This window comes from Enhydra lutris, unplaced genomic scaffold, assembly GCF_002288905.1.
Source record: "Enhydra lutris kenyoni isolate GAN:26980312 unplaced genomic scaffold, ASM228890v2 scaffoldscaffold26, whole genome shotgun sequence".
NCBI classification, from domain to species: Eukaryota; Metazoa; Chordata; class Mammalia; order Carnivora; family Mustelidae; genus Enhydra; species Enhydra lutris.
The window spans coordinates 10551218-10576345 of NW_019154110.1; the positions used below are offsets into that span (position 1 = coordinate 10551218).

At 39.3% G+C, this 25128-nt stretch overlaps 1 protein-coding gene across 6 annotated transcripts in view; it reads left to right on the forward strand.

Moving 5' to 3' along the window:
• LOC111151230 (acetyl-CoA carboxylase alpha) overlaps positions 1-25128 on the forward strand; it is a 288595-nt gene that overhangs the window by 153244 nt on the left and 110223 nt on the right. For 5 of the 6 annotated variants that reach the window (XM_022509033.1, XM_022509036.1, XM_022509035.1 and 2 more), the window contains 9 exons: positions 108-221; positions 1245-1334; positions 2890-3008; positions 14047-14070; positions 16722-16865; positions 17657-17753; positions 18687-18794; positions 22880-22936; positions 23183-23227. In XM_022509033.1, the coding sequence (XP_022364741.1) occupies positions 108-221; positions 1245-1334; positions 2890-3008; positions 14047-14070; positions 16722-16865; positions 17657-17753; positions 18687-18794; positions 22880-22936; positions 23183-23227 (798 nt within the window). The remainder of the gene's footprint in view (positions 1-107; positions 222-1244; positions 1335-2889; positions 3009-14046; positions 14071-16721; positions 16866-17656; positions 17754-18686; positions 18795-22879; positions 22937-23182; positions 23228-25128) is intronic. The other variant, XM_022509034.1, reaches the window with a different exon arrangement.

The window sequence follows — 25128 nt, forward strand, 5'->3', positions numbered from 1 at the left end:
GCACTTACAGATTTATATTTATTGCTTTTGTATCAGAGCTGCCTAATAGGAGGCTAGAATAATCACTCCCTCAGGAACTTATCCCTCTTATTTTGCTCTCACTCTAGGTTCTTATTGCCTCCCATTTGCCGTCATATGAGCTTCGCCATAACCAAGTAGAGTCCATCTTCCTTTCAGCAATTGACATGTACGGACATCAGTTTTGCATTGAGAACTTACAGGTATACTTGTAGTTCTTTTCTACCATTGTGCACTCTTGTCCCCTTTATTCCTAAGCATGATTTAATTAATCGATCTATTTTGATTTTCTGTGTAGTGAGGTTTCATGCCTTGACTTTTTAAAATGATGTATAATTACAATTTTTTTTTTTTTCATAAAAATGCTATTGGAATTGTGGTTGAGCTTAAAAATCCAATAGGCCAGCCTTGATAGACGTGTCCTTTGAAGTCTTTACCTCTTGTGCTTTTTATCCAGAAAGTATTCTGGGCTAGAATTAAGTGGTTGCACTAGTGGATGTCTGATATTTGAATTCGTTGTGTAAATAGGTAGTTCTTAGTGTTCTAGGGACAAAATTACTTAAGTCATTTAAATTTCATTTTATTATAATGCTTACTATTAAGCTGTATACAGAGCCACTTTTATAGAATAGTATTGGATAATTTTACTACTAATTGGAAGGATCTTGACTATCACTTTTTGACAACATCATTTTCTCAGGAATGACATTCTGTTTTTCTACCTGTAAATAAGTAATATTGTTCTGTCTAGCTAAGGGAGTCTTCAGGCTTTCTGTCAGATTTCCTTCTGGGGAACCTAGAGAGGGGGAAGGGATGTTCTTGTTTATTTGGTTCAGAGCTGAAATAGAGGGTTTCAACTGGGGTCCAAATCTGTGGTCTACCATAGTGGAGGATTGAGACAGTATTTGAGAGGTTGAGTACGAATACATGTCAGGAAGGATATTAATTATGGTCATTAATAAATGTGTTGTTAGTGTATTACTTTTAAGAATTTTACATATATTAATTCTTCTGATGCTCACAACAGACCCATGAGATTAGGTATCATTTCCCCATTCTGTGGCTAAGGAAGCTGGAGCACAAAGAAGGTAAGTTTCATATATGACACTCGTAGACAGAATTCTTAGGTTACTCTGAGTGCTTCAAAATGCTAATTAAATATTGTGCTAATTAAATATTGTTCTCTTTTGGATGTAGTGGTTTAAGCTTGTCTCTGTGCCTTCCAGAAACTCATCTTGTCTGAAACGTCTATTTTTGACGTCCTACCAAACTTCTTCTACCACAGCAACCAGGTAGTGAGGATGGCAGCTCTGGAGGTGAGATTTCGTAGTAACACGATGTGACCTTTTTTTGGTTTCTAGCGGATTTCTTCTGTCCACTTGGTATTGTATCAGTTCTTTTTTTTTGGCCTTAAGGTTGGTGTTTTAGAGTCTTTTTTCCCTCTGAAACAGACACTTGCTTTACTCAAGTGTTTCAGCTGAACTAATCACTATTCTGGGCTCCAATAGCAGGAAAAGAGCTGCCAGCATTTTTCAATAGTCTCTACTTTCCAGATAATTTGGATTCTCTCATTTCATAATAAATTAGGTTCCCTAAAAAATAATAAGTGAAAAAACATATGGCTGACCAGAGCATGTGCCATTTTTGTGATTTGGGCCAAAAAAGATAGATTTTAATTATCGTCTGAATTTTCAGGCAGCTCTTAGGAAATATTTTGTCATGAGAAAGAAAGTATTAACATTGAATGAGCTGTGTGTGTTTAATATGCTTTACTCTTTTTCTCATTTAACCCTACCATTACTTCATGAAGTAAAAAGAGAGACTGAATTTGAGACTTGTCCATGTTTATGTAGATAATAAGTGGAAGGGTTTGCATTTGAACCCAGATCAGGCTGACTCAAAGCCTTTTCTGTTTCCACTACAGCACTCTACCTCATTAAGCACAAAACTTGCAGGCCCTGAATACTGCTGTAAAATTGCCAAGTCGATGTTTTTTTTGAAGATGAAGAAGAGGAGTGTTTTAGATGATCTTATGTAACACGGCATCACTACAATCTGTTGCAAGCTCCTTTGGCTTACTTTTTATTTGTATTTGCATAGAATGTAATGTATCCTACTCCCTAAATACCAAATTTTAAAAGTATCTAAGTGTCTTAGAGTACTTTTATATCACTTAATGAGAAGCCTCCTTATGTACCTCCCATGATAGAATCCCATGCAGCATTTCATGTGCCTGGCAAATTGGCTGTAAAGTGCACGAGGTCAGACTGATGTTTTTTGCTGTGACGGAGCCTGTTGCTGTGTTTTTTAACTCTTGAGTCAAGTTAGTATGTGTGAGATCATTATGTCACATTATGTCGTACTGCTCTTGCCTACGGTTTGGGGGCTATGAGTAATCTAAAGTAATCTGGGGCAGTGGGAAGACAAAGATACAGGATAGGCAAAGAGTTGAAGTGTGCAACAGTAGTTTCTGTCTTCTGCCCTCACTCTGCAGGTGGCTCAGAGCCAATACCTCTCATTTGTCTTGCCACTGACTTTTATCTTCTGTTGAAATGATTGTGCGCCATGAATTAATGGTTGCGATTCTATATGCTCGCTTTTACTCATGATCAAAACTTCTCCTGAGTTTGGGTTAGTCTGAAAGGTTTATGGCCCAGCCAGAGATGTCCAGCAGAGGCGGGCTAGTTTTATTTCCATTTGTAATCATGGGTATAGTTTTAAGACTTGAGCTTTATTAATTGAAGCAAGTTATTTATGTTCGGAGCCTTCTTCTCATTACATTCCTCTTCTCAGGACTATCCTTTTCCTGGGCTAAGCATCTCTTAGTTTCTGTTTTCCAAGTGTATTTACTGAGGATTACTTTTTAACCAGGTTTATGTTCGAAGGGCTTATATTGCCTATGAACTTAACAGTGTACAGCATCGCCAGCTTAAGGACAACACCTGTGTGGTGGAATTTCAGTTCATGCTGCCCACATCTCATCCAAACAGGTGAGTCTGAACTGGGATGTGCATGTGAGCCAGCCAGAGATGTATCAGGGGAGCTAAGGGGAGTAATGTATGCAACAGCTCCGTGTGGTTTTGGGTTTGGCTAGAAACATAGAGCAGAAAATGAATAAATTTAAATCATGAGAGAAGAGCCTCTTGGTACCCACTTTTTTTTTTTTTTTTTAAATCGTTGACCTGGAGAGATGGAGTATAGTCTAATTAAGATAAAAATTTGAGGGTTGCCTGGGTGGCTCAGTTGGCTGAGCAGCTGCCTTTGGCTCCTGTCATCATCTCAGGCTCCTGTCATCATCTCAGGGTCCTGGGAACAAGCCCGCATCAGGCTCCGTGTTTATCAGGGACTCTGCTTCTCCCTCCTCCCCTCCCTTCCACTTGTGCTCGAGTGTGTGTGTGTGCTGTCTCTCTCAAATAAATAAAACCTTTTTTTTAAAAAAGCATAAAAATTTGAGGATTACTTCATCATTCGTGTTTCCTTGTATTATGTCACTGAGGAAACATAGTTCTTTTCTTTCTTTAAGTCAGAATTTACTGGCATTTTATTTGCTGGAATCTTGCCAGAAAAAAATCTTTTTTTTTTTTTTTTTTTTTTTAAGCAGTTTAAGTCAAACAGTTGGAACATGAAAATATCTTGGGTGGGGGCGCCTCGGTGGCTTGGTCGGTTAAGCATCTGAGTCTTGATCTCAGTTCAGGTCTTGATCTCAAGGTCATGAATTCAGACCACGAGTTGGAGCCTACCTTTAAAAAAAAAAAAAGAACTCGGCTAGAATGCTTTTCTATAAATTTGTTATAGGTTAATTGAAACTTCAATCAGGTGTTAAAAATCACACTTCAGAAGGAAACTGAAATTTGACTGAACGGTATAATTAAGCCATGCTAATTCCATTATTTTTCCCTTCCTAAGCCCTTTAAGAAATAAAATGTATATACAGAAATTTGTTTCAGTACTGCTTTGGTTTTAAGATGAAAATACTTTATCTTGTACACTGATTTGTTTTTAAAGTATTCTGAGGCAGTGAAAACCGAGGAATCCCACCCACACATATGTTCATCCCCTCCTGTATTTTCATTCTTTTTAGTAATACCGTAGGAAATATAAATACCATAGCCAATCTTAAGCTTCCCCCCTCCATTTCTTCTTTATGGCCTTTGGTTCTTCACTTCTTTTACAAAGTACTGTGTCTTCGGGGATCCTTGGTTATAGACGACAGAAATGGTTTTGTTCTGAATTGCTACTTCACCCAAAGCAATAGAAACCCTTCCTAGAGACAAAGAAGTCTGTGCTGAGACTTTCGGCCACTGGATGCCACTGTTGATCCAGCAGAGGTCAGCAGCCGAGCAGAGGCATCTTCAGAGAAAGTACTTACTTCTCTTCTTTGTCTCAGAAGATCCTTTCACATCTCTACCTCAAAAATACCTCATGGCTGGCAGAGAAAAGCATATATCCTTGATTTAGCAAGCATATCTCAGTACATTTTTGCCTCCATGGATTTCAGAATCTCATTTTCTAGAAACGAATGGTTGTCCTTCAGCGAGCGGCGAAGTGCTCACGGCACACATGGGCTCAGCACTCGGTCTTCTTTCTTTTCCTGCGTTCCTTGAATAATTGTAGGGAACTACACGCTATACTTAATGCTCTTTGTGATTCTCAGGACATTCTCCTTTTCTTCCTGCTTTCTACTACCTCTTCCCTGTGGGCAGTGATTTGTAGTCAGGCTGCACAGCTGCTTCTGATTTCCTTCCCTCCTCATTGCTCCCCTTGTCTTTCTGAATTGCTCTCCCTGTCCTACTTTTTATTTGAGGATACGTGTCCAGTTTGGTGAAGGAAAATGAGAGAAATGCCTCTTAACTATTTGTTAAGAAATCTTATTCACCTTTCCATCTCAAGGATATGAATCTTGGGTTATTCCTGATACGGCTTCAAAACTTGGATGCTTGCCCCTTCCAATGTCTGAGGTATACACATCCCTGTGGATAAAGACCAGACTTGAACAGGGCTGTGATCCTGTTTTCTCTCTCCGGTCTTCCTTGGTTGTGTGTATATAAAATTATAAACTGCTAGACTGTTGTTAGTAGTAGTAGCAGTGGTACTAATAGTATAGATATAAAGGTGAAGAGAAGGACAAGTAAAGAAGGAAAAGTAAAATAATCTTTGTGAAAACCAGAAAAATATTGAAATTGCTTTAATGTCCTTTTAGAGCTAAAGTCCTTTTGTTAGTTTAGGAATGTAAAACGTGCTATCAGATTTAATCACCAAGTGATATATTCAATTATAGAGTATAGCTTTTTCACTGAATTATACATTTGCTACTTGAATTTAGTTTTATAAGATTTTATATTTTTCTTGACAAATGTTTTTGTTACAATTTGAAGTTATGACCTCATTCTGACACCAATTGGTATACTGCAGTTCAGTTCTGAAGCTAACCACCTTGAGCTAGATCAGATAACACAAGTTAAGGGCTCGATCCTTCACAAAACGATCCCTACTTGAGATGGGGCCACTAGTGGGGTTCCCAAGCCACCTGCACTTATGAACAACTGGCTACAAACTTGGGGGTTCCCAGGACTCCATCCAGCTTAATAATTCACTAGAACAACTTAAAAATTCCGAAAGCACTATACTTACGAGCACAGTTTTATTAGAAAGGACGACACAAGATCCAAACCAGCCAAATGAGGAAACATGTAGAATAGAGTCTGCGTGGGTCCTGAACACAGCTTTCCTGTTTTTTCTCTTTGGATTCAGATACTCATCCTCTATATGTTCACCAACCACAAAATTCTATTAAATTTTAGTGTCCAGAGTTTTTATCAGGGTTTCATTACAGTGGCATGATTGATCGAATCACAGATCACATTAAACTCAATCTCTAATCCCTCTCCCCTCCATAGAGGTCCAGCTGGCTCAAAGCCCCCAACCCTCTAATCACATGGTTTGTCTTTCTAGTGAGCAACCCCTGGGCTGAGTTATCTCATCTCTTAGCATAAACTCAGATGTAATCCAAGGGGCACATGAATAATGAAGATACTTCTGTTTCTTTTGAGAAATTACAGGGATTTAGAATTTCTCTCCCAGGAAACAGGGACAAAGGCCTGTCAAATTCTTTATAAAAGGCCAACTCATCTTATAAAAGAATTCTAGGTCTCCTAATTTTAAAGGTTTTGTTTATTTATTTTTATTTTAGAGAGAGAGAGTGCACACAGCCTTGGGGGAGACGCAGAGGGAGAGAGGATCTCAAGCTGACTCTGTGCTCAATGCAGAGCCTCATGTGGGTCTCCATCCCAAAACCCTGAGACCATGGCCCCCACCGAAAGCAAGAGTCAGACACTCAACTAGCTGAGCCTCCCAGGCACCCCAGGGTCTCTTAATTTTAACTAGTTTTAAGGCAAGTTCCAACTTTTTTCCCAACTGTAGTACTATCATTCTTTCCTATTATTGTTTTGAACAAGCAGGCAGTGAGCATACTGGTTTTTATTCTACAGAAGTAAGTTACAGGAGATGATGTACCAGCATCTGTTCCACTCCCAATCTCATAAGGCTCAGGGACACACTTATGTCCACTAACCTCTAGTTTAATGATTATCAGAATTATTTAGGAAATATTTTTAAAATACTGACTACCAAGATTCTAATTCATTTTGAACCAAACTCCAGGGGACCACTCTTTGAAAATTATGGCGAGCACCTGCAGTTAAGGATTACTACGACTAGGCCAGCACTGCCCACTAGAAATACAGTGCAAGCCACATATGGTAAATTCTAAGTTTTTAGTTGGCCACATTTAAAAGGGTAGTAAGAAACAGGTAAGGCATGCTGGGTAGCTCAGTCGATTAAGTGTCTGCCTTCAGCTCGGGTTGTGATCTTGGGGTCCTGCATTGGGCTCCTTGCTCAGCCAAGAGCCTGCTTCCCCCTCTGCCTGCTGCTCCCAGTGCTTGTGCACTCACTCTCCCTCTGTCAAATAAATAAATAAATAAATTTAAAAACCAAAAAAGAAATAGATAAAATTACCTTTAAAAACATTTTCTTTAACCCATCATATCCAAAATACCATTTCAGTATGTAGTAAAAAGTTATTAATGAGATACTTTTCATTCTTCCTACTCAGTCTTAGAAATTTAGAGTATATTTTATACTTATAGCATGTATCAATACAGATTAGCCATATTTTAAGCACTTCTTAACCACATAGACTGCTCAACTCTAGACCAAAAATTAATTAGGACAATCACACTGAGCCCTCTTTATTTTATGTTAATGGGAGTGCCCCTGGGATGGATTAAAAAAAAAAAAAAAGGCAACAAAAACCTCTTACGTTTCTTGTTCTTAGTAGTTACAGGAATTATCCACACCTTATACTGTAGGTATTCTACTATAGTATTTTATGCATCCTTTAAAAATTACTCAATGAGAACAGATAGCAAGCATATGAATATACATATTTTACCTATCAATGCAAAACAGAATTTTATAGTATTTTTCCCAGTTGGGGTTAATAAACCAAAAATTCTTGGAGGAGAAAACAGATCCATTCTTAACACCAGTTTTTTGCATTTTCTTTCCTGGTACTTGGTTTTCACATTCCTACTCAGACATTCGTTTGAAGTAGACTAAGTTTGTCCAGCAATCCTTAGAAGCAAGTATCTTTCTAAGTGCTATCAAAGCAAGACTACAGTCTCTTGTTGTGTACAGGGTCACCTGGTGGAATTCCATTCCTGCAGTTTATATTTGACTAGTGATTCAGCTCTTGTGGGTTGTGATGAAACATGGCTCTCTGCAAACTGAAGACAGTAAGAGTATTTTTTCTCTGAAAAATGCCTTAGATACTGTTTGAATTGAAGACCCATCCCAGTGGGACATGTTTTGATTTTTTGAGAAGCAGGCAAAACACAGGCACATTCCATTACAAATGAATGGAGCCCCCTCTAAGAAGGGAGAAGATACCCTTTTGGGCACACGGTTGGGCAGTTAGTATGTGGACAACGTGTTTGGTGCCTTTTTATTTTTATTTAAATTTATCGTGGGACTTTGTATTGCTTGACATTTTCAAATACCTTTAAAACTTACTGTGGGAAAAACAACGTGAGATCTACCCTCTTAACAAATGTTTAAGTGTACAATATGTTACTGTTGACTTATGGTTCAATGTTGTACAGTAGATCTCTAGTGCTTACTCATTTTGCTTGACTGAAACTTTGGCTTGGCGTTTACTTACTGTATGTTTCAGTATAATTGGACAGTGAGCTTTTTTCTAATACTCTGCTCAATATTTAAGAAAAGAAAAAGATAACTGAACCGTTTCTTGCTAACCTCTCTGACCCTCTGCATCATCCTTCCTGCTAGGTAGGCCTCGGTCAAGGCAAGGTGTGTTATCTTCCTGATCTTCTACCCAAGACTTGTAAGTTTTTTCTGGGAGCTGCAGTTGCAGCTTACTTGACATCTCCAGCTCTTGTTCACCAGAAGATCCAGTTATTAGAGCTTCAGTCAGGGAAGCTCCTGGTATAGATAGACCCTTCTCTTCTTAAATTACCTTCACTTGAGCAGAAAATGTGGAGATTTTCCTGACTTAAACATAATAGAAAACCTGTATTTGTATGTTATGTGTGTGTGTTTGTGTTTCTTCTGATATTTAAATGCTCTTCCCAATTGCATGAGAATTTTTTGGATGGGAGGGGATTTTTGGGTTTTTGTTGTTATTGTTGTTGTTTAAAGATTTTAAGTAATCCCTGCATCCAGTGTGGGGCTTGAACTCATGACCCCAAGATCAAGAGTTGCATGGTCCACAGACTGAGCCAGCCAAGAGAGCCAGCCTCTCTTGAGTTTTTTTTTAAACATGCCTTGTAACCAGTTAGCAATTGTTTTTAAAATAGTGAGTTTTTTTTTTTTTTTCAATCATTTTCTTGGTGTAGGAATAGTTAAGACAGCTGGTCTAAAAAAAAAAAAAGACAGCTGGTCTGCACTAAAGGAACAGTTTATTATTATCCAGGCTTTAAGGATTTATTTCTCTTGTCTAAGATTCCATCAGCCCAACTCTTTAGTGAATTCAACCAGAATTTTGCATGGATTGATCCTTGAGCTCAGACTAGATCACTCAGCATTCCTTGTTCTCTTCCTTGCTCTCCAGTGAGGCTCAGGGCTTATTGCCCTAGGGGGTGTGTGTGTGTGTGTATTTGTCTTTTCTTCCCCATCCCCAACCACTAGTTGGTCACTGTCTGGTGCTGGTGATGAAAAATCTTGTTAAAAGCATCGTTCTGAACGTCTTTATTTTTGGCAACTCAGAATCATTTGACGTTTAGGATTTCACTTGGCATTGGGCACATTTAAGTAACTCAGAATAATCTCAAAACAAATAAGTTATTTAGTCAGTCTACGTATTTGATCTTTTAAATATAGCTATATTCATACAAACACATGTAAAATATTATCCCATAAACTCTGTGGCTATGCATATTATGATAATTTGGGACTGTGAAATTTAAAACTCCAAATGATTTTCATAAGTAATACATATTAGTGAATATAGTTGTGTTTTTAACTTTTAATCTGTGATTCAGATAAGAAGCATCACAATTGATGCAGGAGATAGAAGTGTACTTTGTTGTATGTTTCTGTACTTGTATAATGGGTAAGGACCTATTGGTGTTTATTTCCACGTATTTCTTAGATGGAAATCTATGTTTCAGTTGAGTCAAGTTGCATTGCATCTTTTCTACTGTTTGCTCCTTGTGAACTTGGCCTTCTATGTTAAAATGTTTTAATTCAAGCACTTTCCGTTTCACATGTCTCACATCCAGAAGAGGTTGGCTGTGTTCTCCCCTGACGGCACATGATTTGTTCATGACTGAGTTTAGGCTGCTTGGCACCTTCAGTGTTTAGCTGTCGGTGGGTGGCCTGTGGACTTTCTTTTTATGAAGATGGTTTTGAGGAAGTTTAGAAATCAGAAGCCTTCCATGTGACTCCTGAACATCCTGCTGCCATTCTTGAGAATTCTGATAATCTCCGACACCCAGAGATTAGGGCGTTCTTTGGATCGTACTGAGACACTCAAAAGTCATCCAACTTGTAGCATTTTTTAGCAGTGGGAGCACTTGGTTGTAGTTAGCAGGCCAGAATGAGCTATAAATAAATAAAGTCCTGCAGTGCTCGCTTCCTTCATTCAGGGTAGTCTGCTGATAAGATGCAAGCATCTGGCAGAAGAGAAGAGTCTCAGCAGGTTTAAGTGCTTACCAAAGTGCTTTCCTGTATCCATGGCTCAGCTTCTAGTCTCTGCTGTGTTATTTTGGCACTCTAGACTTGTAATATTGGAGAGCCGGGTTTAAAACTCTCAATATATCATTAGGGTAGCCCAAGGTCCCTTCTTGTCAAAGAAGACTAGCTGATTCCAGGGGGAAGGAAAAGCAGAATCCGGGGCACCTGTAAATCCCTGTAGTTTTGTGCTGTGGGTTTGTAGCTAATTATACAGCAGGCAACAGTAATATGCTGTAGCTCTGTTGGCGTACTTGTTTCAAAAAGAACAAAACCTTCCAGCAGAGCAAAGAAGGGGCTCTGAAGGAGCTGCAGGTGAATGAAGCAATGATCATTTTATTGTAAACCAAACCTCTACAGTGGAATTGGGGTATCTGAACTGCAAGGAGGTGGTGGCAGAGATGCCAGTAGAAATGCATGGTTCACGTGTGCTTTACAGCGCTTGATTTGGATTCTCCTGCAGAAATACAGTCACACAAGGAGACCACCACTGGTCACAGCCAGCCAAATTGCTCTTTCTCCTATGGTAGTGCTGTTAGCGACTGCTAGTAGGTTATTCAGCCGACCTCTTCTGATTCTGCTTTGCTGCCTTATTTCAAAAGATTTGCCCTACACTGGCTTTCAATCACAGCTTGATGTAACCACTGCTTGTTTGCATGCCTCCCCATCATTTTCATACAGGGTCTTCCCCCCCCCCCAAGTTAGAAGGTGAAAGAATCGGGAGCATTTTTATATGATAAAAGATTTATGTAGGGCCAGCTAGAATCAAGCAAAATGAAATCCAGCTAGAAGGGATGGTAAAAGGCTGAGAGAACTTGTGACTGCTACAGAAGTCAGTGTTCCTTAAATAAGGAGGGTTCAGCTAGCAGGCAGCAACTCTGACTTTGCATTCATATTGAAGCAGGCTCTCCAGTCATTCTGTGCAGGCAGATCAATAAAATCAGAGGTGACTTAATGCCAAGAACCTCAGAATTCAAAGGATTTCTCTTGTCCTTCTTTAAATTTAGTCTGTATTGATGTGGAGTGCTAGCCTCAGGAACAGAGATGAGAAAATACTAGGTCTAGAATCTGGTTTATGATATTGCATTGAAGCAGTGTCCTTGGAAAACATTCCCTTTGCTTTCTCAGTTATCACATCTGTAAAATGGAGCTAATCTGCTGGAAGGAAAATGATTCCAGTATTTATCAAAACACTGTGAATAAAGATTCATTATGATAAGTGCTTCTGATAGTTGAAGCAGCAAATGTCTAATAAGAAGTGAATTTATACCCCATGTATGTACCTGAAAATGCAGTTGCCTGCCTTACCAGAGGTTGAGCAGTTTGACTGTTTTTGCATGATGAGTATGTGAAATGTGGTAAATTTGATTTTATTAAAATCTCTATAAATGGAATATTAGACTCCTATACAGTCTCTACCTTGGTTCTTCATCTTTATGCAGTCCATGGATCTAGTTTTCTAGTGTCTCACAGTAGTGCAGATCCCACAATGGTCACATTCTTAAACTGAGCAAAGAGCCCCTGTCTAGGGCAACAAAATATACAGATGATCGTTGTGGACATGGTTAAGTATTTACCTGGTGATAGAGTTGATCCTTCTTTCCCTGCTCATCTCCTGTGCAGCCCCACAGGTTCTTATTCTGCCCAAGAGGATAAGCTGCATCTAAATTTACGTCTCCTGTGAATGATTTGGGGCCATTCTGTTAAACACTGAAGATGTTGGTTCTTACCCCATGCTGTGTAGATGGTGCCGGTTCCTGTAACACAGCAGCAGGGGGCTCCCTAAGAGAGCTTTGACAGTTGCTGATGAAGAAGGGCCAGCTTTTTGTTGGGAAGATCTTTTCAATCCGGTCCCTTCTCGGCTGAAAACTTGGCCCCCATCCTGTAAAGACTCTCGAAGGGATTATGGTGCAGCTATAGAAATGGTGGCACCACTTTACTCATTTAAGAAATTGGTTATTAGTTGAGAGAGATTATACTGGTTTCCAAATTCCAGAAACCTGAATGAGTGGCTCCTGAGATTGCTTTGGTTGTAGGAATATTCTCTCTGAATTCCTGAGGTTCATGGTAGGAGGCTGTGTGGGTGGCTTCTTTCTTTAGAATCCTTGCTATCTTAAAAGGAAGACTTTCCTATATTCTTGTTTATGTTTACTGTTAGTTTTCTGCTTAGCTACAAATCCCTCTGCCCTAGAACCTGTGTATACTTTTTGTTTGTTGAGGATGGCTACCCGGCGTTGTGACTAAGGAGCTCTTACAAAATGAAACCCGTTCCCCTGAATGAGAGGCTCAAAGAATCCAAACAGCAAAGGTGCAGATTTTTGCACTCAGAGGTTGCTCTTGCTGCCTTATGAATTTGCTGTGTGATACAGGTTTGATGCAGAGAGCGTTGTTACTCACAAATCACACGAGGTATACAGTTTGTGTGCAGTGATATGTCACAGCTTTTTATTTATATGGCCAGCTCAGTCTATTCTGCTCCTTTCACTGCCATGGAAAGTGCATCATTTTCCTCCCTCTCTCCTCCTTCCCACATATCATCAGCACCACCCACTACGTTCTGCCCATTAAGTCCTGTGTGTGCCAGAAAACCCCAACAGTGATTAAATGCTGATAAAAGAATGTTGGAAGGTTAAGATATCAACCAATCAATGCTCTTATAGTACTCTTATATATATATATCTATATATATATATATAATGCCCTTATAGTACTATGGTAAATTGTGGGTGATAAGTATAACTTTGCCCTTTTCACATTGAAAATAAGGACTTTTTTTTTTTAAGTTGAGGAAATGACTTATGTCAAATTAAGGAGAGGGGAGGGAAAGCCTTGGTGGCAAAGCCCAAAGAGAATGCAGGAGACTTGCTTTGCAGTTTCCATTCTTACTGTAATCTTTCTTTCATGATTTTGGTACATTCTTGGTCAGGAAACCCTAGGGCTGGCCAAATTGAGGTATGGGTTTATTTGTGAGAAGCCTATAGTTTTTGAGATTGCAACAATATTAAAAAGTCATTATCACCCTAGGATCGTTTAATTTAAAAAGTACAAATTACTTAATTTTAACAAAGTATATCGCTTAGTCATAGAAGCGTTTATTATTACATTCCTACAGGATTTTCAGGTTTTTTTCTAAGCTCCCAGAGTGTGGAATACACCCGTTACCAGCACCACCACCTCCTCTCACTGCCTCCCTGGTCTGTGGGAGGAAGAGCATGGATGGGTAAAGGGGCTTAGGAAAGGTAGCTGGGAATCCAGATTCCAGGCTACTTTTCTTTGGAGGAGACTGTGAGTCTACCTCATAGCCTAGAAAAATCAATTGAGGTGGGAGGGGCTGTGGAATCAGCTTCTCTGGAGTTCTTTACTAAATTTTCAGTACAACAGGAACAAGAAAGAAGGTTCTGTAAGAATCTTGTCAAGAATGACATTTCATGTTGAAGCTTAAGATACTATACCATATCTCTATAGCCTAAAATAATTTTTGTGAGGCTGCGTTTTATCACTATACTGTGTTACTTTTTGTAATAGAGCTATTTTTAAAAATCCACGGTAAACCTGTTTCAACCCTTTCCATCAACAGTTGCTGTGGTGAGGTGGGTCAGGAGGCCTGCCTCTTTGGAGGTGCCCTGGGGGTTAAAGGGTAATGAGCACTTAATTATGTCTGCTGAATGCCAGAGCTGCCAGACTGGAGCTCCTCCTGACCGGTCTGGATCTGCTCTGACAATTCTTTTATTATGGCTTTCACTAACCGAACAGTAACTAACTGTGGTTGTTTAATTACAGAGGGAACATCCCCACGCTAAACAGGTACCGTATGTTTAGTTTCTTTTCCAATTAAAAGCACCTCTTTTGTAACTTAGAATAGTGAAATCAGGGTAAAAAATCACACCACGTTTGACAAGTAATATGCTGTCTTCTGCTAGGGAGTCCTCAGCTCCCCTTTGGACATACTAAATTACTCTTTCTTTGGAAAACATGTCTTCAGCTTTTCTTCAGCTGTTCAAAAAGCAACACTTGAAAAGCCTCAGTATGGGGAACACCCCCCCCGCCCCCACCCATCTAGCTGTAAATGATAGGGGAGTTGTCTGCCTGATGTTCAGCTTTGCTGTAAACATCTTCTTCTACTACAATCTCTGTCTAGTTTGGGGCTTTCAGGGGAGAAGCCTTTAAGGTTACTCCTACTCTGGCAAATTGTTCACAATTTTTTTCAAATTTTAGTTTCGCAAGTTTGCTTCTCCTTTTAGAAGAATGCAAACACAGGAATAGCTGATGTCATGTTTTATCAGTTTGTTAGCTTTATTAGTTTGTCAGCTACTTCTCTAAAGTGTTACAATGATGTGAGAGTCCAATTTTATTTCAGACTCATGAGATTAACCTTCAGAAAGTGTATTTAAGTTTTGATGTGTGTGGTCCTGTGAAGAAGTTTCCAGGCCAGCATAACACATTTTGGTATTTTGTGTTCTTCCTGCTTCTGAGCCAAGCAAGGCAACACGATGCAAGTTTGAGAGGATAGCCGTGCTGATTGGAATTGAATCTATAAAATGCCAAAGCAGTAATAAGTGGGTGGCGAGCTCTTTGTAGATGATCAATTATACATTGAAATATTTATAGGCTTATGTTTAATTTGTTCCTCTCCCTTTCAATATTAAGTAATCGAAGCTGATTATAGCTTTTAGAGTCCAATTTGGATGGGGAGAGAAAAGGGAAGTGCTTTGGTTTGGTCTTTGTGTCTGCCCTTGGAGAGTGGGCTTGGTTCATTCCTGCCTGCGAGGGAGGGCAGCTACGTCCTGGCCCCTGAGCTAAGGAGAAGGGGAAACTGAATAGTGGCTGTTTCCCCTGGGGTTCAGTTGAGTGAAAAAGATACTTAACCCCATGTTTGCCACAGATGCAGCCTGTTAGCTTATTCAGAGGGAGTTCCCTTTAAGTGCTATCTGGAACCCTTTTATTTTTCCTGTCTAATGCCAGGCAGGTAGAAAAGATACAATGCCTCACAAACTTGCTCCTTTAGTAAATATATTTGGTGATCCTAGAAAAGAGGTTGGTAGCATTTCTGAGTTCATACAACTCCGAATCCCAGTTTCTAGTGAGCACCATGTGTAAGACTTGCTTGATATGTGTTTCACTTGTTTGTTTCATTCATGGTATCAATTGTTTCCTCTCCCACTCTGCCTTTCCATTCTCTAGTACTGTCAAAAAGATGAAGTGCCTTTTTCATAGTCCTCATTTGCCAAAGGAATAAAAACTTTGGAGTGTTAGTCTTTATAGTCTGTGTGAGCAGCACTCCCATCCCCTGAAAAAATCCATTGCTTTTTATAATCATACTTTGAATAGAGTACAGTCTGTACCCAGATCTTAAGTCTCCATTGCTGCCTCTCTCCCACCTGCAGCATGGCAGGTTGGTGCACTTCAAGGAGATTTTTGAGCAGTTCCCCAAAATTCAGGTGCCATTGCCTTGCTCTGAACTTGCTTCAGATCACTAAGGTGGTAACATGTCAGGCAAGCCTTACTTGGTCCTTCCGAACAGGCTGCCCTGACTGGGCATTTCGAAATACTTCCCAGTATAACTTAATAGTACATACTGCCAAGGTGCATCAAGGAATATACAGACTCCTTGTGTTTTTAGACTGAACAACCTAGTTCTCCTTGAGCATCTCCATTTAGTACCTGTTTGTCATGCTTACACATACTTTGAGACCCATGCTCTGCCCTTTTCCCTTTGCTGGGATTTATTAAGGGCTTTCAGTTGAAGATATGTTTCCTTTGATACAGAAGTATTTAAATATAAAAAAGGAAATTTTGCTGTTTCAAGTTGAAAAAAGTCTCTTTTTCAAAAAGGGAGGAGCTCTATTCCTTATAACTGCTATCCCCATCAGCCCAGTAAAGGAAGAAGTAAATAACATAGTAAAGCTCCTTTTCTAGACTGTGACTTGTTTCTGTATGATAAATAATGTTTTCTACAATAACTTACTAAACTATTCCAAATGACTTAGTTGTTGTTGTACATGCATATATCTATCTGTGACTACTTAAGGCATTTTTCTCTAGGAATTCTAATAGATTAAGTGTTGCCTAGTTACAACCCACTTGGCTTGCTTCCTTACTTTTATAAGAGGGAATGGTTTAGGGAAGGGGAAGATGCAGGATGGTTTTTAACCCCTATGTCCTATTCATTCATTAGATATATCATGGCTTCGTTGTATTAAAACTGTCACACAGTTCTTGACAATCCTTCGATTTTTATTTGGAGAAATTTTGGGATGCTAGAAATAGCATCAATAGGTATGGGGTAAATTCAGATGAAAGGGATCATACGAATCCATCAAGACAGTCATATCCATAGTGGGTAAAAAACCAAATCTGCTCTGCAACCTGACCCTACTTCAGAGTTTTCTCCTGTTACTCTCCAAGTCCTATTTCTGCTTTCCTTATCTAATGCACTTGATTGAATTACCATTTAGAATGTCCTTCTCCTCCAACCTCAACCACTATGGCATGACTCACGTAGCTAGTGTCAGCGATGTGCTTTTGGATAACTCATTCACTCCACCATGTCAGCGGATGGGCGGAATGGTCTCTTTTCGGACTTTCGAAGATTTTGTCAGGTAAGACATTGAGGAACTGTGTCTGTGCAAGGGGAGCCATGGGCATCTCTGTTTTGGGGACTCTGATTTCTGCCAAGTAAATAAAGGCCCCGAGAATAGCCAGGAGCCAGCTAAGGAGATGCAGCCCTTGCTATATATGTCCTTGGAGAGGTATATGTTCTTCCATTTCTACCTCTTATTCAGACTCTACAAGCCTCTACTTGTTATATGAGCCTGGTCAGAAAAAGAGAAACAAACAAAAACCATCTTTTCCTTAGGAGCTAACAGAAGAAGCTGTCTGCTCTGTGATGAGTGAAATGTCAGGAGAAATTAAACACAACACCAGAGTGAGCCCCAGCAGAGACGATACATCTTTTGATTAAATGCATTCAGCATCTATCTCTTGATGTATACTGATGCATTACCCTAGGGGGAGGGGTAATTACATTGGTCTGTCACTGCTCTAGTCCCAGGCTCTTTCTGTTACTTTAAGACCAATGATGACAGCGGTGCTCATAGCTTACATATGAAAAAAACAAAAAAGCTGTAGATCATTCTTTTTTTTCAGAGAAAAAAATACATATGGTTTATTAAAGTTTAAACAATCCATCCTCTTAATTTCTGCCACTTGGTGAAATTTTGCATGTCACCTCGAGCCACTGGTGATTCTGTTCGGTTGACTATTGAGCCTGAGTAGGATAGATTCTATTTGTGGACTGGGCTGGCAGTGGCCGTGGCAGCATTCGTTTCCTGCCACTTAGGTTTTCTGCCACTTGGGTTTTCATGGTGGGTCTTTCCCTGGTATTTTTCAGGATCTTTGATGAAGTGATGGGCTGCTTCTGTGATTCTCCACCCCAAAGCCCCACGTTCCCTGAGGCAGGTCACACATCTCTGTACGATGAAGACAAGGTATAGTGTGCCCTTTGGGAAACTGCTCTGTTACTTTAAACACAGGATTTGTAGTATATGCTATCTTTCTGGCTTTGGAACGTTACAGGGAAGAATTCATCTTTTCACCCTGCTTTATATTATTTAATTTTATATGCCTCATCAAAGTATTTTGGGGAGCAAATGGAATATAAATTCTAACTTAAAAAAAAAAAAAAACTGTGTTAATCTTGGAATCCATAGTGAGAATAGCAAATGGGCTCAGTTAGACCCATTGCAGCTGCCTCTTGAGTTTCTGAATGTTGTTTTGAAGTCTTGAGCTGTGGTTGCTGTAATTTTTAGCCATGGCTTGTATGCTCGCAGAATGCTGCTCTCGTAGTATTCCGGGAATTGTAGACTTTAGATAGCAGGGAAAAAGGAGGCATTTTGTTTAAAACTTTGTCACCCTTGTATTAAATCCCTTCTTTTCATTTCTCAGTGAACAGATGGTTTTGTTTTTTTCTCTATGAGGTTATTTCCCCATGGTTTGATACTTCCACGGTTTGATAAATTGTTAGGAAATATCTTATGTGGGAATATGTTCAGATGGCTTCTTTCACTCATATTGCTTTACAGTCTGTGAAGAAACGTGGCAAATGGTTTCATTCCCATTTTATTGGCAAAAAAGTTGAGGATACAGTGGCCTTCAAGTTCATGTCAAGTCAAGATTTGAGGCTGCCTCTAGTTAATGCCTTCACTGCCTTATCTTTGCAAAGCTAGGTGGTTTACTTAATTTACTCTCTGTTGTGGATGCTGGGCAATGGTTTCAATTTGCTTATTCATACTAGTGGGCAAACCAGAATGTCCCGTGGCGTATATTTCTTTTTTAGGTGTTCTACCAAGTACTGTAACTTCTCTCTGCCTCTGTATTAGCCGGGCTCCTAAATTTCTTTGTCTCGTTTTTCTTGAGTTAAGGTCCCCAGGGATGAACCAATTCACATTCTGAATGTGGCTATCAAGACTGACTGTGATATTGAGGATGACGGACTGGCAGCTATGTTCAGAGAGTTTACCCAACAAAACGTAAGTCCTCGGTTGGGTGGAAATGGATGGTGGCCGCTTTCTTGCTGGTGTATCCTATCTACCCTTTAATCAGTCGCTACTAACAACGCCTGTCACTGTTAATTGCTATGCCTTTTACATAGTTCTGCCTATAGGGGTAAAATTCCAAAGTGATTTAATAGTACATAATGAATGTCTTATGTCAAGAAATATAGACCTCAAGTGTTCAGAATGTTTTAAAGAAAGTAAGTTGTGTTCCTAAATATTTCCCAGAGCTCTGTCTTGAAGTTCCATTCACCTGCTGAATATTTATTTACCTTTGGTGACTTTACTCCACATGTCTAGGCCCAAACTCCCCTGAGTTTCCTTCTGTGTCCTTCCCTCCCCTTCCTTGAAAATATCAGTTATACTTCTATCCTCCTTTTGATTTTGTGTCCCTGGGATATCTTGTGTTGACATCAAACATCCTAGTTTAAACCGAAATTTCCATCTTTTTCCTTCACCTCTATATGACTCCCCCAGCCCCCCTCACTCTTCCCCACCTCGCCCTACCAAAAACAAAACAAACCCAAATAACCAACCCTTTACTCCTGGTCATTCAGAAATCATTGACTTCTTCCTTTCCTTGCTGTTCCATTGATCTACCCCTCTACCCACAATCTATGCTTATTTATTTCTATCTGGTCAGTCACCAAGTCCGTGAGGGTTTTCTTTGCCATGTCTATTACCCTTTCTTAATTTCTTAATTCTGGACCACCATCATTCCAGTATAAACTCTTGCCTCACATCCGAGGTACAGCAACAGGTTTACTTGCGATCCACATGTATTCTCGTTCTCCTCCCAGTTTCCATTCTGCTCAGCCCCACAAAATTAGACATCCAGAACGCCCCTGTACCAAGTTATTCTCCCACTTAGCAATGGTTCTCTCACCCTCGAGATACCTGACACGACAAGCCTTAAATTCTAGTTTTTGTTATATCAGCTACCAGCAGGTGATCAGGGGGCCTTCATCGACTTGAGCTTGAGCTTTCCCCAACGTGTACAATAGAGTAATTCCTGACTAATCCAGCCCCATGGGATTGTGATAAGGTGCAAATTAAAAGCATTTACATAGGAGTTCTTTATAAATTAAAAGTGTTATGACTGCTAATAAGTGTATGCTGATCAATTAGAAAAGCAAGGAAGAAAAATACATTTGAGTGAGGACTACTCAAAGAAGTCCTCATGAAAGATAAAATTTGAGACAGCTCTTACAACAAGCAGAAGGAGAGGAAGGAAGGAGGGGAGGCTTTGTGATACCAGCTCTAGGGGGCACAGATCTGGGTGCTTTAGTAAATAATGCATTCTTGGCCCTGAAGTTGCTTATAGTGTAGTTGGAGGGAATGGTTAGGCATGCTCAAATAATAATCTGCAGTTCTAGTTCCTTGTGACATGATAGATGCCAAACCACCTCTCTTCATGACAAGCTGCCCTTCATGACAAGACCCGTGTGTTTTCTTTGAATGGAAAATACCTAGCTCGTCATGCTTATTATAAAGAAGTAAGTCAGAAGATGTTTTTTAAAATTTAATTTCGCCGTGTAAACAATGCCATAGGCATTCTCGCCATTCTAATGGTAGATACTTAGGAAGAGATGGTCACTTTGTGTTTCATGTGAGTCTTAGCATTTAATCCTTATCCTCTCACACCCATAAACTGACTGGGAGACCAACACGAGTTGGCCAACACGAGGAAAAGGTACTTTCACAGAAGTGAAGGTACGGGACATGCCTGGGAATTTTTCTTTAGAAATTTACCTTCCTTCTTGCCTGGGACTAGTGACCACCTCAGATTAACCTGAGACCAGTGACCAAGGTAACCTCTGCTGACTCTGCTGCTTGATGAAATGATCTAGGACCATTTCCTCCCAGGTTTTGAGGCACTAATTGCCTATATTTGATTGTTCTGACCTCAACTTAGGCTTTTTATTACCCTCAGATCCAGATTTTCTAACCATCACATGTTGATTTACAGAAGCAGTTTGCTTATTTTCACTACATATAATTGTAACATTAACTGGCAATAAGAAATTGCCTTTTCCCTTTACCGAACTTTCAAACTGAGGCACAGAGAAATCCAGCATTTTTGTGTATGGCTTTTTGCAAGGCTAGGGGTACACTGTGCTGACATTCTAAGCCTAGAAAAGCTATTCACTGCATCAGGTACTGTGCTTATCTATGAATATTTGGCATTTTTCACCTCCTTGTTTTGAAAAAAATAAAAAAATTAAAAGGAAGGAAAAGCAATTAAAAAAAAACTGAAGTCATAACTAGTTTTGTTTTTCAGTTCTTGATCATGCTCCTAGCAGTTCAGAAAAAGTTTTTTTTTTAAGCACACATTAAACTATCAAATAGGTTGATCCAGATTGTCCAAATAATCTTCTAGTCCCAGCATGTCTTTTTTTCTCTCATAGAAATTAGGATCATATATTTGTAAATGACTTGTGGAGGAGATTGAAGCAGTCAGTGTAAATGGAGTTTCTCCAGGTGCTGACGCCTAATCGCTGGGTAATAGCTGTGGACTTGCTGTGAGACCCGCATTATTACAATGTAATCAGAATCCTGTTGCTCTGCTGTTATTGTCAGCCACTTGTGGAATTTTAAAAGCAATAACAATTTTGATTTTAAATCATGGCATTATTAAAGTTATTTTCTTCCCTTGCCAGAACATAGCTATTGATGCTTGTCTTTGAAGGACTTGGCTGTAGTGGAATTCTTTGTTGGTGTTGGTGAAAAAAAAAAGTGTTTCTGTTCCTGGGCATGCTGAAAGATGAATAACCACTACGGCCCCCACTCAGCTCTGTTCTTTTAAAACAGTTTTTTCTTATTTTAGTGTCAATACTTGGTTATTTGCACTAATGGGTATGATGCCAGTACAGATCATTTTTAAATGTTATTAAGCCAAAATTTATTCATGTTTGGCCTGGGGATTTAATATTAGAAAAATAATTTTGCCAGTTATCGTTTATTTATGCTGTTAATTTTATTACTAAGCAGTGCCATAGTAGAAATAGAGAAGTAGGAGGACAATGGCTCAGAAATGTGCTTAGTTATAAGGGGAAGCTAATTTGGCTGTAAAAAATGCATAATATTGTGAAAGTTAAGAACTGACTTAGGAACATAGCTCTTGGTTCGAGTTATAGCAAGGAACGTGGTCAAACTAAAGTCTGAATGTAGGTGGTGAAAGTCCACATATTTTTTTCTATTTGTGTTCTTCATATATTCTCTCAGGCCATTCAGATGGTGGAATTGCCTTTCTATTTGTTGCATGTAGCTCCTCTTCGTTAGGGACCTTTAAAAGCATGTCTCTTACTTAATTTATTAACGTGCTTCTTCATGTCTACTTTCGAGATAAGTGAGCTGTACAGTATAGAGGAAGGCTTAGATCCAAAGGCCCTAGACTCATGGAAGGGTCTGTCTTGAAACCTCTGGTCTCTCTTCACTCCTGATATACTGCTTGCCTCTGCCAAGTGTAGATGTAAATAACCACTAAGTTTAAAAGCCTGTTAAACATTGCTTTTACCGATTTTTAAAGAGAATCTTAACAAAAAAATCTTCATGTAAAGCAGGGGGGAAAAGGTCAGGACTTGTTAAGTTGAATTCTAGGATTGCAGTATCTGATGATAGGTAATATCTGGAAATAACAGCGTAACACCCGAGCTTTCTGTTTTATGGGAATTTCTTCTTTTCCCTCTACCAGATTACATTTAGCTTCTGTATCCTTATTAATCTTCACATTTGAATACAGGCCCACCAAGTATGATTTTATGAGCAGAAATTGTGTTAAGGTCCACCTTGAGGTAAATCAGTCTTTAGAGAATTTAGGTGACTTCATATGATCCTTCCCTACAAAGTTGTCCTTCAGTTTTGTCCAGATCAATATCTGAAACCTATTCCGTTGGAGCCAGGCTGAGATTTGTTTATTTGCAAGTTGAAGATAACTGAGGCAAAACGTAGAGATCCAAAAAGGGTTCTTACCCAGTCAGAGCTTTATGAAGACCAAGTGGGATAAAATTGAAGATGAATGGAGAGCTCATCTGTCTTCTCTTTCACGTGTTTGTTTGTAGAAAGCTACCCTGGTTGAGCATGGGATACGGCGCCTTACTTTCCTGGTTGCACAAAAGGTACTGGCATGTGAATGATACCTCCCCAATGTGTCTTATGCTGCTGCTAGAACTTATAAAAATAAAATACGGGAATATAATTATATACTTACGTGTAGAGTCTCTGCAAATAGATAACTTTCTATAAATTTAATCAGGAAAAATTAATTTAACTCATTGCTTTTTACTTATTACTTAATTTGTTTTTAATTTTATTACTGATTGCCAGCTTCTGTTTTTCCTTCTTTTCTGCCGTTCATTTGAAAGGATTTCAGAAAACAGGTCAACTGTGAGGTGGATCAGAGATTTCATGTAAGTAAAAGGAACCACAGTGAAAGATTACTTATTGTTTTATCTGTTTGCCACTGATTATTTAAATATATAGAACATGTGTGAGTTATTTAGAAGGGCTGACCTGATGTTTGGTTCTTATTTTAGAAAGTGTTAAAATGAATCTTCCACTTCGGTAAGGTGTGTTCAAGCTGGTGGTGTTTTTTTGTTTTTTGTTTGTTTTTTCTTTTTTAAGCCTATAATGAATTCTCAGTATCATCTGAGAAAAAGTTAAGAATGAACATATGTGTGTATCCAGATGACTAAGGAAGAAGCAGAAACTAGCTAGTAATTTCTTCTGTGTACATAGTGAATTTAGAGACTCGGTAATCAAGAATTGCTGGTTAAGGGGCGCCTGGGTGGCTCAGTGGGTTAAAGCCTCTGCCTTCGGCTCAGGTCATGATCCCAGGGTCCTGGGATCGAGCCCCACATCGGGCTCTCTGCTCAGTGGGAGCCTGCTTCCCCCCCCCCCCGCCCCCGCCTGCCTCTCTGCCTACTTGTGATCTCTGTCAAATAAATAAATAAAATCTAAAAAAAAAAAAAAGAATTGCCGGTTAAAGGGCACCTGGGTGGTACAGTCAGTTAAGCGTCCAACTCTTGCTTTTGGCTCAGGTGGTGATCTCAGGATTGTGATGTCAAGCCCCCTGTCAGGCTCCAAGCTCAGCACAGAGTCTGCCTGGGTTTCTGTCTCCCCTGTCCCTCCCCTCTGCACTTGCGTGCTCTTCCTCTCTCTTCCTAAAATAAATAAATAAATCTTAAAAAAAAGAAAAGAAGAAGAACAACAACTGCCAATTGTACTTTGGGGTCTTGGCTTCTACCAAAGTTGGATTCCAGTTCCATTATTGACAATTCTCAATTCTCAATTCTGAAAAATACTCATTTATTATTTAAAATGTTTTAACAGAACCCAAGTTGGTGTTTTTGTCTTATGTTAATTCTAGGAACAGGAAATAAATAAAATTAAGCATTAAATTTCTTATTCTCCCATTTATCTAAATTAACTGACAGTATTTATGAAATTAACAATTTTGTTGAAAAGAGAATGAATAGCCTGGCATCTAAACTGTGGTATATCCATGATCATACCTAGTATGATGATAGCCACAAGGTCAAAAATCCAGTTTGCAATCAGGATGTCATTTTCTAAGATTCTAGAAAATATTAGGTTGGAAGTCTTAATTTTCCTGATAAGAATTTTGTTTTGTTTTGCTTTAACAATTAAGATAATTAAGTTAGTTTTCAAGTACTGCTCATTTGCAATAATGAAGCTAGCATTTGGGATTCTGGAAAGGACTTTCTAAATTCAAGGACCTATGTGTGATTACTTTTACCACTTTGTTTATTGGATCTGTAGTACTTGACATTTTGTTTTCCTTCTCACAGTTCACCTTCTTGGTCTAGTCTATAGAGAAACAAGACAGACTATCCTGCAAGCTAAAGAGCTAAGATACCCTGAAATGCTTTAGAAAATGTTGTGGACTGCACAACTCCCCTGTGTTATTGATGTCAGGAAATCAAGCGGAATGCAGATATATATCAATCAATAACTTTAGATAGGAAAGTGGAGGCAGTGGAGAAGTATGAGGAGGTTAAAGAGAACCCTGGGGCTTTAGGAAGAAAAATCAGGAGCTTAGAGTTTAAAATTGATACTTGGGATAGAAATGGAAGCCCATGAATAAATAGTATGGTTGAGAAATGCTGATCAGAACTAAGGTAGATATGCCAGAGCTGAAACCTGGGTTAGGGAAGAGTATTGGACTAGGTTTGATTGATTGATTGGTTGATTTAAGATTTTATTTATTTGACACAGAGAGAGTGAGCACAAGCAGGGGATGCTGCAGGCAGAGGAAGAGGAAGAAGCAGGCTCCCCACTGAGCAGGGAG